Raw genomic sequence first — 14,759 nt, forward strand, 5'->3', positions numbered from 1 at the left:
GATGCATAAAGTTAAAAGATTTAAAGTTTAAAGTTTTAAAAAGAGACGTTTCCATTTGATTACATTTTGTATGATGGATTATGCAGAAAAAGTAGAATTGGGCTGAAAGATCTATCGCTTTATCACCTATTCAGGTTGTAAATTGTGTTTTTAAAAAGTAACTAAGTAACTTTTGAAAATAAGTAATCAGTAAAGTAACGGGATTACTTTCGGAGGGAAGTAATCAGTAATTAGTAACTGATTACTTTTTTCAAGTAACTTGACCAACACTGGTGCACACACACATTTCCTGATCAACACAAAATATCATTTTATCTGAGAAACTTAAACTAATGAGAGTTATTTAGTACTGTGTATATCTGAAGAACTAAACTACTAATCTACACTAATTCATGATGTTAATGATCACATCTGGACTCACCGAGCCTTTCTGCAGTTCCTCACAGCTGGAATCAGTCTCTGTCTTCCCTGCTTTGATGTGTTGTACTTGTGCAGGTCCAACTCATCCAGAACCTCCTCTGACATCTGCAGCATGAAGGCCAGAGCTGAGCAATGGATCTCAGAGAGTCTCTTCTCTGATCTGTTCTCTGACTTCAGGAACTCTTGGATCTCCTGATATACTGAGAGGTCTTTCATTTCCATCAGACAGTGGAAGATGTTGATGCTTCTGTCAGGAGAGATTTCATCACTGTTCATCTCCTTCAGGTTGTTGATGACTCTCTGGATGGTTCCTGGACTGATCTCTGTCTGACCCAGCAGACCTACTAAGAGTCTCTGGTTGGACTCCAGACAGAGGCCATGAAGGAAGCGAACAAACAGGTCCAGGTGGCCATTTTTACTTTGGAGGGATTTCTGCATGACTCTCTTCAGAAACTCATCCACAGAGTGTTTAAGCAGAGATGGTTTAATGTGGGGAAACCAACGTAGAAGCAAATTAGAATTAGAGTCAGAATCAGAGTATATACAAAAATCTCCCAGGAAGTTCTTCAGCACCTCAGTCTTCCTGTTGGTGTAACAGTGGAACCTGTAGACAGCAGCCAGAAACTCCTGAATGCTCAGATGAACAAAGCAGTAGACTGGTTTGTGGAAGATCACACACTCTCTTTTGAAGATCTCTGTACAAACTCCTGAGTACACCGAGGCCTCTGTCACATCCAGACCACACTGCTCCAGGTCTTCTTGGTAGAACATGATGTTTCCTTTCTCCAGATGTTCAAACGCCAGCCTCCCCAGCTTCAGAAGAACTTCCCTGTCAGCCTCCGTCAGCTCCTGTGGACTCGTCTCACCTCCCTCATGGTACTTGTTCTTCTTCCTCTTTGTCTGAACCAGCAGGAAGTGTGAGTACATGTCAGTCAGGCTCTTGGGCAGCTCTCCTCTCTGCTCTGTAGTCAACATGTGCTCCAGAACTGTAGCAGTGATCCAGCAGAAGACTGGGATACTACACATGATGTGGAGGCTCCTGGATGTCTTCATGTGGGAGATGATTCTGCTGGACAGCTCTTCATCACTGAATCTCCTCCTGAAGTACTCCTCCTTCTGGGCGTCAGTGAAGCCTTGTACTTCTGTTAGCCTGTCAACACATGTAGGAGGGATCTGATTGGCTGCTGCAGGTCGGGAAGTTATCCAGACGAGAGCCGAGGGAAGCAGATCCCCCTGGATGAGGTTTGTCAGCAGCTGGCTGACTGATGACTTCTGTGTGACATCAGACAGCAGCTTCCTGTTGGTGAAATCCAATGAAAGTCTGCTTTCATCCAGGCCGTCAAAGATGAACAAAAGCTGAGAGACAGCCAGCTTCTCTGCTGTGACCTTCTGTAATATTGGATGGAAAACATGGAGCAGCTCCAGAAGACTGTACTGCTCATCTCTGATCAGGTTCAGCTCCCTGAATGAAAGCAGAACCACCACACTGACATGTTGGTTCTCCAAGCCCTCTGCCCAGTCCAGAGTGAACTTCTGCACTGAGAAGGTTTTTCCAACACCAGCCACGCCGTTGGTCAGAACCACTCTGATGGGTCTCTGTTGGTCAGGTAAGGCTTTAAAGATGTCCTGGCACCTGATTGGAGCATCATGGAGGGCGTCCATCTTGGAAGCTGTCTCCAGCTGCCTCACCTCATGTTGGGTATGAACCTCTTCACTCTGTCCCTCTGTGATGTAGAGCTCAGTGTAGATACTGTTGAGGGTTCTACTTCCTGTTTCATCACTTCCTTCAGTCACACGTTCACATCTCCTCCTCAGACTGATCTTATGTTCATCTAAAACCTCCTGCAGACCAACATCTGCTGAAAGAAAGAAAAACAGAAAGAAAACTCTTCAATGTCTGAACAACAACAAGAAGTCCAGTTTTCAGAAATGAGTCCATCAGCAGACAGATGTTCAGTCTTACTTTGTACACAGCTGCTCTGACTGGCTGTCTGCAGTCCAGCTCTGGTTCTGGATCTTTCTCCACACTGGGGACAGGCGGAGTCTCCTGATGAAGCACACTGGTCCCAGTATGAGGAGATGCACTGTCTGCAGAACCAGTGTCCACAGCTGGTAGAGACTGGATCCTTCAGGACGTCCTGACACAAAGCACAGCAGGACAGCTGCTCCTCCTCACAAACACCACTCCTCTTCCTCTCTCTGTGAACACATTTCTTCATCACTAAAACTTTTGCTAAAAACTATTCAAATTTAAAAGATGGTGCAGAAGTTGTGATGGTCACAGAGTAAACGTGGAGATACTTTTCTGTTTGAAGGCAGCGTTCAGTCTGGAAACAAAGTGATGCTTCATTGATTTCATCAACACTAATGAGCTGCCTTTCCTGTCTGCCTGTTTTATTAAACACTCAGTGATCTGCCTGCAGTTTGCTATGAATACACACTTCCTGCAAATACTTCACAATAAAAGTCTTCCATCAGAGGGTGCTGCTTATATTCTTCATGTTTTCCAGTCAGTGTGCAGATTAGCTTGGCTTAGGTCATTTTCAAGAATTAACTGATTAGTTACAGAAACATATCCAAGATGAGCAGGTTCCCCTCCAGCATCAACTCTAAGCAGCTAAAACATGAATGAATGTAAAAAGTGTCCCAGCTGTCAGTCAGACTGTACTCTGTGTTACATTACAGATGTTGTTTCTGACAGCTGCTTGAGCTGCAGGAACAAACACACACAGGTCCAAACATCTTTGTCTTTGCTGCTTCTTTATTATTTAACACAACATGTAATCCTTGTTCCAGTATTAGTCATGCAGCGTTTAACATTAGCATTGTTAGCATGTCTGCAACAGAAACATGGTCAGAAACTGTTGAGAGGGGCCGACACAGGAGAAGTTATTACAATCAACCCACCGCTGACTCTGTCACAGTCAGGGGGTCATGCAGTGGGCCATCCCTCTCCCACTCAGTCTGAGGGCAACCCACACTGCACAGTGGTCCTAGTGTCAAATCAAACAACAATTACAAAGGAGGAGGAGGTAGGAAAGACTGAGGAAAGGAAGCAATCAAAGGAAACACTAACAGATCAGCTTCTGTAGTGTCTCTGGGTTCTCCTGGTGACTCTATGTCCACACTGACTCCAGTAGCTCCTCTTTATATATTTATTCATTATTATTAATGTGTGTGATTCTCCTGTTCTTTTCCCGCAACCTCATTTGGATCAGTAGAAGTTTTCCTCTGAGTTTAACTAATCAGACTTTTCTCTGTGTGCAGCAGCTGTGAGATGAAGGCTCCAGGACGTCTACATAGAGCTTAAATATTTCACAATATTTCCTAAGTTCAGTCTCAGGAGTGAAGCTTCACCACAATCATATTCACAGCTCTGGTCTCTGCTGATCAAACTACAACTCTTAGATGAGAACTACAGACTTTAAATGCTATTTTAGGAAACTTATTGTCACAGGACAACATGATGAGTCGTATCCAGGAAGAAAAAGAAAACCTGTTTCAGGTGATCATTCATTGCAGTATTCTCCATCTATAAGATCAAATAAATACGTGAAACATTGCTGACAGAATCTGCTGTGACGACTTTGTACAGCAACTAAACATTTTTTCAACTGCTGATCATTCCCGTCAGTTTGATGCTTCTAAAACATTTTCGTACTTTTCTTTGTCGTTCTTTGGAACAACGACTTGTTTGCTTTGTGTCTGTCTTACTTTCTCCAGACACTTACTTCATATACACAATATCCTCGTGAGAACCATCCTATTTATGTCCTCTGTAATGGACATTTGTTTTTGGTCTATATCTTTTGAGTTATTCGAGCTGCCCTACTAACTCCTGATGTGCTAGATAGAGGACATCCTGGGCTTTCCATTGATATCTAATGTTTGGTGGCCTCTTTGAGCTCTAAATAGGCAGGAAATCACAAGAAAAGTTTAATGGGAAGATTCTTTTTGCCTCAGTTTGCAGGAGGATACTGCCAACAGGATTCACTCACCATCCAAAACACTAAACTCAGGTGTTCCAGTCTCTCCCATGACTGTGTATGTACCAAATCAGCACCTGGGTATGCAGACTGCTTCTACAAATATCTGTGACAGAATGGCTCTCAGGAGCTCAGTGAAGTCCCACGTGGTGCTGTGACAGGATGCTACCAGTGCATCAAGTCCAGCTGTGAAATGACCTCACTACTAAATGTTCCACAGTCAGCTGTTAGTGGGATTATAACAGAGTGGAAGTGGCTGGGAATGACAGTAGCTCAGCCATGAAGTGGAAAACACAGAGTGGGCTCAGTGGATGATGAAGTGCAGAGTTTCTGCAGAGCCAATCATGACTTCATTTGGCCTTCAGATGAGCTCATGAACAGAGCTTCATTAAATGGGTTTCCATAGCGACTAGCTGCATCCAAGCCTTACATCACCAAGCACAATGGTGCAGTGTAGTGATGTGTCGGTCGCGAACGAAACGGCTCTTAGAGCCGACTCTTTGAAGTGAACGATGCAAGCCAGCTCCTTATTGGGAGCAGTGTTTTTTTTTTAACTTTCACTCACCCACTCTCTCTCTCTCGCACTTTCTGGTTTGGTGGTTGCCAGGGCGACAGTACTTGTATGACTACATTGCGCCAAAAAATAAAGCTGTCATCAACACTTGGGTGGGCTGACATCATATTAAACCCTGTGGATTCAGAATTGGATGCTACTCAAGTTTACATGTGTGAAGGCAGACGAGTCAGTACTTTTGGTAATCCAGTGTAAAGTTGCACTGATTGATTTCCATGAACAGCACTGTGGTTCAGTGTTGTCCTGATGGAGTCTGATTAACAGCAGCCAGTATGATCCAGGCTTTAGCTGCTGGGTCTCTGTGTGACCTCTCAGACTGTTTAACAGATCAGACACAAAGAGAATCAGAGCAGCTCTTTAAAGACAAACATGAACCCACTCAGGTCACACTTTCCCCACAGATATGAGCATCACTGCCCTCAAACAGCAAATGACCAAGTCTAACATTTGGATCTTTTCTCTTTCATTGTTTTCTTTTTAATGAATCTTTGTAACAATCTGAGGATGTTTCAGGTCAGATTTATCCAGGAAACACAAACATGTAAAGGAGTCATCACAGCTCTCTGACCTCGTTGGTCCAGGTTCATCACTGAAGAGTGGAGGTAGATCTTTGGACCGGTCACTCCTCACAGACGGACAGCTGGACCCTGCAGACTGTGACCTCTGACCTCTGCAGACACAAACATGATTGAAGCAGCTGTGATCACACAGACTGCAGATAATGCAGCTGTTTCCTGTCAGTAACATCCTCTTAGATTAGAGTTCAGCTGTTTACAGGAAAACTGGACAAAACTGATTTTTGTAACAAATTCATTTTCATTTCCTCTCAGCTCACAAACACAGTCAGAAAATCAACCAGAATCAACACTGATTATAATGTCAGTGCAGAATTATTTCTGTTACTCAGTGAGTTCAGCTCTCTGACCTCGTTGGTCCAGGTTCACCACTGAAGTCTGGATTTAGATCTTTGGACCGGTCACTCCTCACAGACGGACAGCTGGATCCTACAGACTCTGCTCTGTCCTCCTCTTCCTCCATCATCATCTTCTTGTGGACTTCAGTCAGTCTGTGAGGTAAACCACAAACACTCAGTGAGTTCACATTAACAGGAGTAACTGAGTTACAGTCGCTGACCTCTGACCTGTCATGTAACCTAGAAACCAGGTCACATGATCCACATCAGGGACACAGAAACCTGATCTCACCTGCAGACTCTGACATTTAAGACCTTCCAATAACAAAACACAAAAAGCAATAAATTGACAGAACATTAGGAACAGCTCTGAGTGTAATACAGTCAGCTCTCTGCAAACTCTGACCTCAGTTTGAATTAAAGCTCTTTTATGGCCACTCAGACACTTTAGGATCACATGATGTTAACACATGATATCTGTGACTGTCCTAGTGAACTTCATGTTGATGCAGATATCAGCTCCACATCAGCACTGCTGAATTATGTAAAGTTTCTCTGACATCAGGAATCAGACGCTTCCATGAACACACCTCCATGTTTCTGTTTCTCTGACACACTGAATTCAAACAGGAAACAAGGATGAACTTAAAGCTCCTGCAGGCTCTGACTTTATTCCTGGAGACGCATGAATCACATGGTTAATCCACATTTGGACTGTTTTATCTCCTCAGTTTGAATTGAAGATGTTTAATCATGAGTGAAACTAACACATCAGCTGACAGCTGTAATCAGCACCAATCAGCTGTCAGAGAGACTCATTCACATGCAGCTCAAACTCTTCTTTGCTGAATTGTAGAACTTTGTTTCTGTGACTGTGGGAAACTCTGATCCACAGCAGAAGAGTTCACCTGATGTCCACATGAAGTGGATCCACAGTGAAACTTCTCAGTGTAGAAACACTTTGGAGACCTGATCATTGTTCCCATGCTGTCCTGACTCAGACCATTGTCTTGTTGCTTAGTTTTAGCTGTTTCCCCATCGCACTGTCATTTGTGGCAAGTGGAATAATACCATACAAAAACTGTTACAACTGCACACATGTTTAGATCTTGGTTTGTAACAACACACACACTCATCACACTTTTTTCTGATCTAACCAATCAGATCATTGCATTTGGCAACCACTGTGGCACATGTGGCACTCATAGCTCAAATCAAACACCTGTATTAAATATACAACAACATGGAAATAGTAAAAAATGCTGTTTTACTCGGACACACAGCTGGAGCTGCTCTGGTTCACTCAGCTCTCTGAAAGGATTCCTCTGCCTCCTCAGATGTGATCCCAACTCTGCTAACAAGAGTTCAAACTAAAGTAAACTAAAGTAAACTAAAGTAAACGACATCCTGAAATTTTAACTCCTGGATCTAACCCTGGTATCCTCCCTGCTGCTGCTCTGAGAATCAGAATCTCTCTTTCTTTCTTTTCTCGTTCAGGAACATCAGGACCAGCTCATCATCATTTAATTTCAGTTTTTTTCACAGTCCAATTTCTGAGGAGAAATTTTCCATAAAAACGTGTTTCTGTGTTTGTAGGTTACACGATCAGTTCAGATCTGTAAAATTCTGAATTTCATGTCGTTTTCATGCAACGTGCTGAGTGTGTAACTTTAACTTTCGATCCAAGGCTACCGAACAAACATCTGGGACAGAGCCTCAAACACCGAGACTCTTTTCAAATCAAAGCGACAGCAGAGCGACAGATACAGAAACGTCCTTACAAACCAAATATTCACAGTAGGGCTGCACGATTAATCGTTAGAAAATCGCGATCTCGATTCATACTTATGTGCGATCTCATTTCCAAATGACAACGATTTAAAAAAAAAAAAAAAAAAAAAAAAAGACGACGACGATTGTACCGCATTTTGATCCGGGACGTAATCTGCATGAAAACAAGTGCTCCCTCTTCCTGCTCAACAAATGACAAGGGCGGAGCCTTATACCACGTGATACAGAAGCTGTGCCGTGATGCTCAAATTGGCAGGAAAAAACAACGGAGAACACGTCAGGGATGACGAGAAAGTGACAGGAGAAAATTCGTCCCGGTCAACCACCCAAACATCAATAACGGGAACCTTATACAGCGCTTCCCTATACCCGTCGAACTCCCGCAGGCACAAAGAAATTACGGAGGCTATTACTTATCACCTGACCAAAGATATATCAACACTGTGCAAAACGAGGGATTTAGGAAAATGATCAACACCCTAGACAAACGCTACACAGTGCCCTCCCGCAACTATTTTTCTATTGTTGCACTACCTGCTCTATACACGCAGTGTCGAGCAACGGTGGAGACGGAATTTCAAGCAGTACAACATTTTGTGGCAACCACAAAATGTGAGGCATTTATTGTTTTTATGTTTATTTATTGTTTTTATGTTCAGTTTCAACTGTTACGAAGTTGATGTGCAGTTAATAAGTGCAATAAATATTTATATTGGAAAAGAAAATCGTGAGAAAATCGTGATCTCAATTCTAAGCAAAAAAATCGTGATTCTCATTTTATGCAAAATCGTGCAGCCCTAATTCACAGCATATTTCTGTTTGTGGCAGAAACATCTGTTTCATGTACAGCGGCCTCACTCAGGGCGCCGTCGGTCTCTTGGTCCAGCTGTGAGTCCGTTAATGTGAACTATGGAGCGGCAGATTTGTGCTGTTTGTGCTCAAAGTAAGAAAGTAAAAGTAACTTGTTTCTACCACCTGTTTTGGTTCAAAGCTCACTGAACTTTGTGCTACAAAGAAAACTAAATCCAATTTGAGGGGGTAGGGACTAATAAGTGTATTGTGGAGAAAAGAGAGGTTATTTTTCCTGCTATTTTTATCAGTTCATTTTACTATTTTCAGTTTCATTATTTGGTTATTGTTATCTCATCATAATCATAAACAAGCATTTGCATTGATGCATTTATTGATAATACCTTAAAGCTTGGATTAGTTTTAAGTTTACTTTATTTACTTTTTATTTACTTTATTTACTTTATTTACAGGTGCCAGTATAATCATATGATAATTTGTCATTGCAGGTGCACCTATGATTATTTTACACACATTGCATTTGTGCCTTTAAAGGAGTTGTGACTCAAGAAGTTGTCTCTCGAGGGTTATAAACTTTTGGTTAGCGATAATGATTAGCCAATCTACTGTGAGAATGACCTGAGTTATTGCAGGATTGCACATGCTTACAATACATTTGTATTCTTGTTAGTATTTTTATTCATGTATTTGCTATATTACACACATAGTTTCAGTTGTGTACGTGTTGGCCTTCTGTGAAGAGGTTACAAGGTCTAGCTGGGGAGCAGAAAGGTGAAACAAAGTGCAAGCAGAAGTTGACACACACATACACCCACATACACACACATTGTAGGTAGACTCATTTAGTTAGGTAAAAGTTTAATCATGTTTTGCTTGCAACTGCAAAATTGTGCCTGCGTAAGTAACAGGTTGTGCAGAAAGTGTGCCTGATGTCCCAGACAGATAAGCGAACGTCCGGGGATGACAGGAAGACACCGGGGATCGAGACGAGAAAATGATCTTTTCAAACTGTGTTAAAAGTCATTGTGGTTTTGATTTGACGTATGTAAGTGTTGTATCTGCTTGAGTGCATGAAGGGGCGTTGTATAATCCCAAACCTATAAAATATTTGTTTTGGACATTGTCTGAGAGTTCCACCTCTGATGTTTTGCAGGGTGTAACTCCCACGCGTGTAATCATTAAAGATCTTCGTTTGACTTTATCTCGTTGGACCCAGCGTTGTTATTTTGAGTTATCTTCTATCTCCCTCCTTATAATATTTTGAATCCATAACAGTATACTTCTGCCTACTCCTTTTCAAACAAAAGAATGGAATTATATTTTGTAATGATTGTGAATGCACATGTTTGAAATAAAAATGAACTGAACATTAATATAATAAATAAATATCAGTAGATGTGAACACAAACTTTTAATTCTGATTGTTTTCAGCTTGAATCAAAACACAATTCGTCTGCCTCAGTTTTTTGTAGCACGTTTCACAATATGAAAAAAACATAATGTCACATGTACAGACCCGATATCTGATTTAAAAACATATGTGAGATTAACATTTCCAGTTTATCCAACACTACTGAGCAGTCTTCACCTTTAAATGTAAGCTCTCTTATCCCTGTCCTTATCTTTCTTCAGCTCTCTTTCTTTTTGTCTGATAGTTTGTCAGTTGATGTTTTTGAGCTGATAAAAATGCTGCATTTGAAATTACCTGGCAAAATAAATCCCTGTTCCACTTTTAACCCACGACTTTGACATACGTCGTCTGTTTTTATGTGACATCTCCTGGTGATAAATGAAGGAACAGAAGCCTTTCATATGTTTCTTTTTAGGCTTAGATGTTTGACGGCTCGTAGTGATGTGAAATAAGAACGCCCCAAAAATGTGTTAAACAGAAAGTAACTGTTATGGTCCTGGACCTCTGACCCAGTGTTTATGTGTTCTCTGGGTTAATTAATATTCTTTGATTTAGTGTTAATAATGGTTCTGTTTCCTCTCTTGTGTACAGTGGTGGTTTTTGATACAGGCGACATGAACCGCTGCTCAGGGCGGCATCGTGGTGGGGGCGGAGTCATGGGCATTGGCAAAAAAAGGTAGCTCACACCTATGCTCCCCCAACATCATGCCAGCACATTTTTGTGATTACATGGGCACCGATTGGTTTTCTATCGCTCACTGCGGGGAGTAAAGGCGCCCTCCATTTGTGAAGTACACCTGCTGCTTGCTGCACATGGGGGAGAGGGGCGGGGCGGCGGGGGGGATTCTCAGCATCTAATAACCAGCTTGCAAAATAAAACTGAATAAAAACAAACCAACAAACACAAAAACTGAAGACATCATGATATAGACCAGTCATTTGCACCGATGTGTTTTCTAAATTCTATACGTGAAAAGTGAGCAAGATCCCTCAGTGTACCTGCTACTGCTGAAGTCTCACACACAACCTGTCTAAAGGGGGGGGGGGGGGGGGGGGGGTTCTGCTTACAAAGAGAGCACATTTCATTCATGTATTAATGATTTGAATCCTGGGTTGTGTGAGATCCCAGAAATAAAAAACCCTATACAAACTGAATCTGTGCACTGAGGTGTGGGTCTGTTAGGTTGTGTTGTGGTGACTCTCAGGTTGGGGGATTTGTGTTGATGCTGGAGGGCAAATTAACGCCAATGGAAGATGGACAAGGTCAAAGGTCATCAGGTGCTCAGTTTAGAAAACAGAGAAAAGAAGAAATGTAAGCAGATGTGTGATTGGATACTGGCAGCTATTATGTATCCTGAAACAAGATAACATACATTAGTAGGAAAACTTCTGTCTACATTTGGCTCTGATAGTAAACAGCAGACACTGATGTGGCTCATTGAATCTTTTGGACTGTGTTCAGCATAATATTTATTAGCCATTAATTGGAAGAAGAGCTGTATCGTTGATTTGTCTCCTCTACTTAAAAGAACAAACTAATATAAGATATCGACTCACTACATGTAAAGTAAGATATTTCAATCCTTTGTTTTTTATAATTTTATTATAGCTTTTATTATTAGCTATGATTATAGCTTACAGCTTATGAAAACCCAAGATTCAGAATCTCTAATGTAGCTTTATGTGTGTGTAACTATTGTCTCTGTGTCCCTCTCTCTCTCCTGTCTGTCTCCTGCATCGTGTCAGTCTGTGTCTTTGTGTGTGTTTCAGTTTTATTCTGACAGTCTTGTGTCTCTACAGGATTTTGTTAAGTTGTGCGTTCTCCCTGTCTTGTTGTACCTGATTAGTTCCGGTTGTTTAACTGAATTTCTCAGAAGAACCAACTCGAGGGATTAATAAAGTTCTGTCTCTGTTTCTCCTCTTTAGCCTCGTTACAAACACTACAGCTAACAGTGGATTTTCCTGTTTTAGCTCAGCCAGCAAACAAAGCAGAACCACTTTCTGCTGAAGAGACAGTGAAAGTTTTACAATAAACTCATTGATGCAGCAAAGAGCAGCACAACAGTGAGACAGATTTTTAGCTTCAGTGTTCTTATTCTCCACTAAGTCATTGCTTCTGTCTCTAATTAGCTAACATAAACTAACTATGTCTGTTAGCAACCAACCAACCAACTCAAAGAGTTCATGTCACTAACAGCTCACCTCTCTGCAGCAGACACAGGCTGGACTTTAAAATTAACGATGGGGAAATCTTTAGACACGTCACTCTGTAAGGACACAGAGCTGGGTGGAGGTCCAGGTCCAGCAGGTCTCCCTTTGATCCTGCCAGAGAAGAAAAATGTGTTTTTCATTTGCAGCCACAGAAGCTGATGGAAACTTAGAATACCTGCATCACCCCAAAGAGAAACTTGTTTAAAGGCTGAGAATGAGCTGAAGGAAACTCCAAACTACTGTTTTACAGTGTAAGGACAGAGCGCCAACCAGGGGTCATTTACACTGTGCAGGACTAGTCCAAAATTTGACAATTGGTGCATCCCAAATATACAGTGATCCACAGATCCAACAGTAGCAGAGTTGACTACCTATCCTTGTTGCTACGGAGATCGGTCGTCAACGACCGATCTGTGAGCAGCAGGAGTTTAAATGTTGAACATGTTTTATAGAATAACTCAGTGACTTCATTTGAGATGCAGTTTAGAGACCAGAAAACATCAAACAGTTCATTTAAATTACATAAACTGACATCAAAGAGTTCGTCTTACTAACAGCTCACCTCTCTGCAGCAGACACAGGCTGGACTTTAAAATAAATGGGGAGATCTTTAGCCCAGTCACTCTTACAGGACACACAGCTGGGTTCAGGTTCATGTTTGCGTTTTCTTCCTTGTTGGTTCCTGTGAATAATGATGGAGCAGTGATGTGAGTGCTGAGCTGTGACATGGAGAAGAGTCATGGACAGTTAGAGATGGTCATCTCACCTCTGAGCTTTGGTCTGGCTCTCATGTTCCCCACACAGAGTGCTTTTAGAGGGAGGGACTCCCTGCTCTCTGTCCTCACACTGATCCATGCTGCTCAATTCACATCAGCTCACACACACTTTCTACCTTCACCTGCAGACGAAACACAAATCATTCATGTGCACATCAACTGAGAGCTGCAGAGGTCGTGTCTGATGTGTTGGACTAACATCCATCTGAGACACAGCTTTCATCAGTTCACTACAAAAAGTGTCACAGAGCCGAGTTCAGCCTCCAAATCCTCCATTACAAATCAGCAGGTCAAACATGGCTGCAGCTTTATGTCAGTAACAATGTCCAGGACCAAGCTGACTGCTTACAGAGTTCATACTCTAACTGCTAGCTGCTCTGCTAGCTAAGCTAACTCATGTTAATGCTGCTCACAAAATGTCTATAAAATATTAAAGAGTGCAAAGTAAAGCTTGGAGTCACAGGATGATGCTGATATAAGCAAACAGAGCACTGAGTTCTTCATCGTTGTTACAGTTCATTTGTTTTTCAGCAACAAGAAAAATCTTAAGGAAAAAACTGGAAATGTTGATCAATCTGTTTATTTGTAAGACAAACATAGTTTAGTTTGTGGAAAGCTGCATGAAGCTGACAGTGTGACATTTGTCTCAAAACTGCACGTGGATGTGATGTAGTATATTATAATATTTTAGATATTTGTGCACAGGAAGGTTTTTGATTTGTGAAGCTGAACATCATAAAGTGAGCATACATGGTGAGGATCTATTCAGGTGGGGATGTGTGGATTGAAGCACACACTTGTGAGTCCTCATATGAAACACACAAATCACTGCACACCTGTGTAAATGTGTGGAATGGTACCCAGTCGAGTTACTCTAGAGACACGTTCGTCTGTTAATGAGCTGAGTTCTTTTATTGGGACTCTTCATCCAAGAGAAGCCCTCCCTGTCACCTGTATCCATGGTTACTGACTGTCACCTGTGTGCACTGAGAGCAGAGAGGCTGTGCAGCACTGACGTCAGTGTGCGCAGCTGCAGGACGGAGTTTCTCGCTGTTCTCCACTCAGTGACGTAATGACGCTGGCCTGCGTGTTTCTGTTCCTAATTATTCAGAGAGATTCCAAACCATTTAGTGAACCTCACGTTACATGTTTCTGATGTGACTTCATCCCAGACACACGATGACAAACAGCTTTACATTAACTTTACATTTAAGTCCAGATTCCTACACAAACACTCAGAGTCTGAAACACCGAGACTAACTGAAAACGGTTTTTCCTCTTAAAATCAAAGCGACAGCAGAGCGAGCAGAGAAAGAAACAACAGAGCAAATATCCACAGTATATTTCTTTTTTTTCGGCAGAAACATGTTTCCACGTCACGTACAGCGGCCTCACTCAGAGCTCAGGGCGCGGTCAGCCTCTTGGTCCAGCTGTGAGTCCGTTACCGTGAACTGTGGAGCGGCAGATTTGTGCTGAACTAAGCTGCTCACAGCTGATGTTAGCCAGGAAACATTACACACTGCTAACGTTACCTTAACACGGAGCTTCACACGGAGACGATCAGCGTCAGACACAAAGTTCAGGAGAGAAAAACGTCGGGAAGGAAAAATCAGGGAGGGGCTTGTGGGACAGAGGGTCCACAGCCACAAACAATCACAGCACTCCATTTCACTCCGCTTTTGTTACGCCCCCCGCTTTTCCACAGCAGTAAACTGTGGCAGTAACAGAGAGGATGGAGTCAGTGAACTCAGCACATAAGATTTTCTATTGAACGTAGAAAAAGACAGAATAGATTAGTTTGAGTGAATAAACAGCACATGTTGCACAGACCATAATAATACTGACAGGCGGCTGTTTGTTCAGAGCT

The 14,759-nt window shown here is 42.1% G+C and overlaps 1 protein-coding gene across 3 annotated transcripts in view; it reads right to left on the reverse strand.

Annotated features, from left to right (window-relative positions):
* LOC134624310 (protein NLRC3-like) overlaps nucleotides 1–14,558 on the reverse strand; it is a 72,675-nt gene extending 58,117 nt beyond the window's left edge. The window contains exons 1-8 of one of the 3 annotated variants that reach the window (XM_063469280.1): nucleotides 14,425–14,558; nucleotides 12,883–13,014; nucleotides 12,679–12,798; nucleotides 12,108–12,227; nucleotides 5,906–6,046; nucleotides 5,549–5,650; nucleotides 2,384–2,619; nucleotides 422–2,276 (exon numbers count right to left, since the gene is read on the reverse strand). In XM_063469280.1, the coding sequence (XP_063325350.1) occupies nucleotides 422–2,276; nucleotides 2,384–2,619; nucleotides 5,549–5,650; nucleotides 5,906–6,046; nucleotides 12,108–12,227; nucleotides 12,679–12,798; nucleotides 12,883–12,971 (2,663 nt within the window). In that variant the 5' untranslated portion in view covers nucleotides 12,972–13,014; nucleotides 14,425–14,558. Of the gene's footprint in view, nucleotides 1–421; nucleotides 2,280–2,383; nucleotides 2,620–5,548; nucleotides 5,651–5,905; nucleotides 6,047–12,107; nucleotides 12,228–12,678; nucleotides 12,799–12,882; nucleotides 13,015–14,424 lie in introns of all 3 variants that reach the window. The other 2 variants (XM_063469279.1, XM_063469283.1) reach the window with 2 other exon arrangements.
* Between the last annotated feature and the right edge of the window lie 201 nt (nucleotides 14,559–14,759).

Source organism: Pelmatolapia mariae, linkage group LG3_W (genome assembly GCF_036321145.2).
Source record: "Pelmatolapia mariae isolate MD_Pm_ZW linkage group LG3_W, Pm_UMD_F_2, whole genome shotgun sequence".
NCBI classification, from domain to species: domain Eukaryota; kingdom Metazoa; phylum Chordata; class Actinopteri; order Cichliformes; family Cichlidae; genus Pelmatolapia; species Pelmatolapia mariae.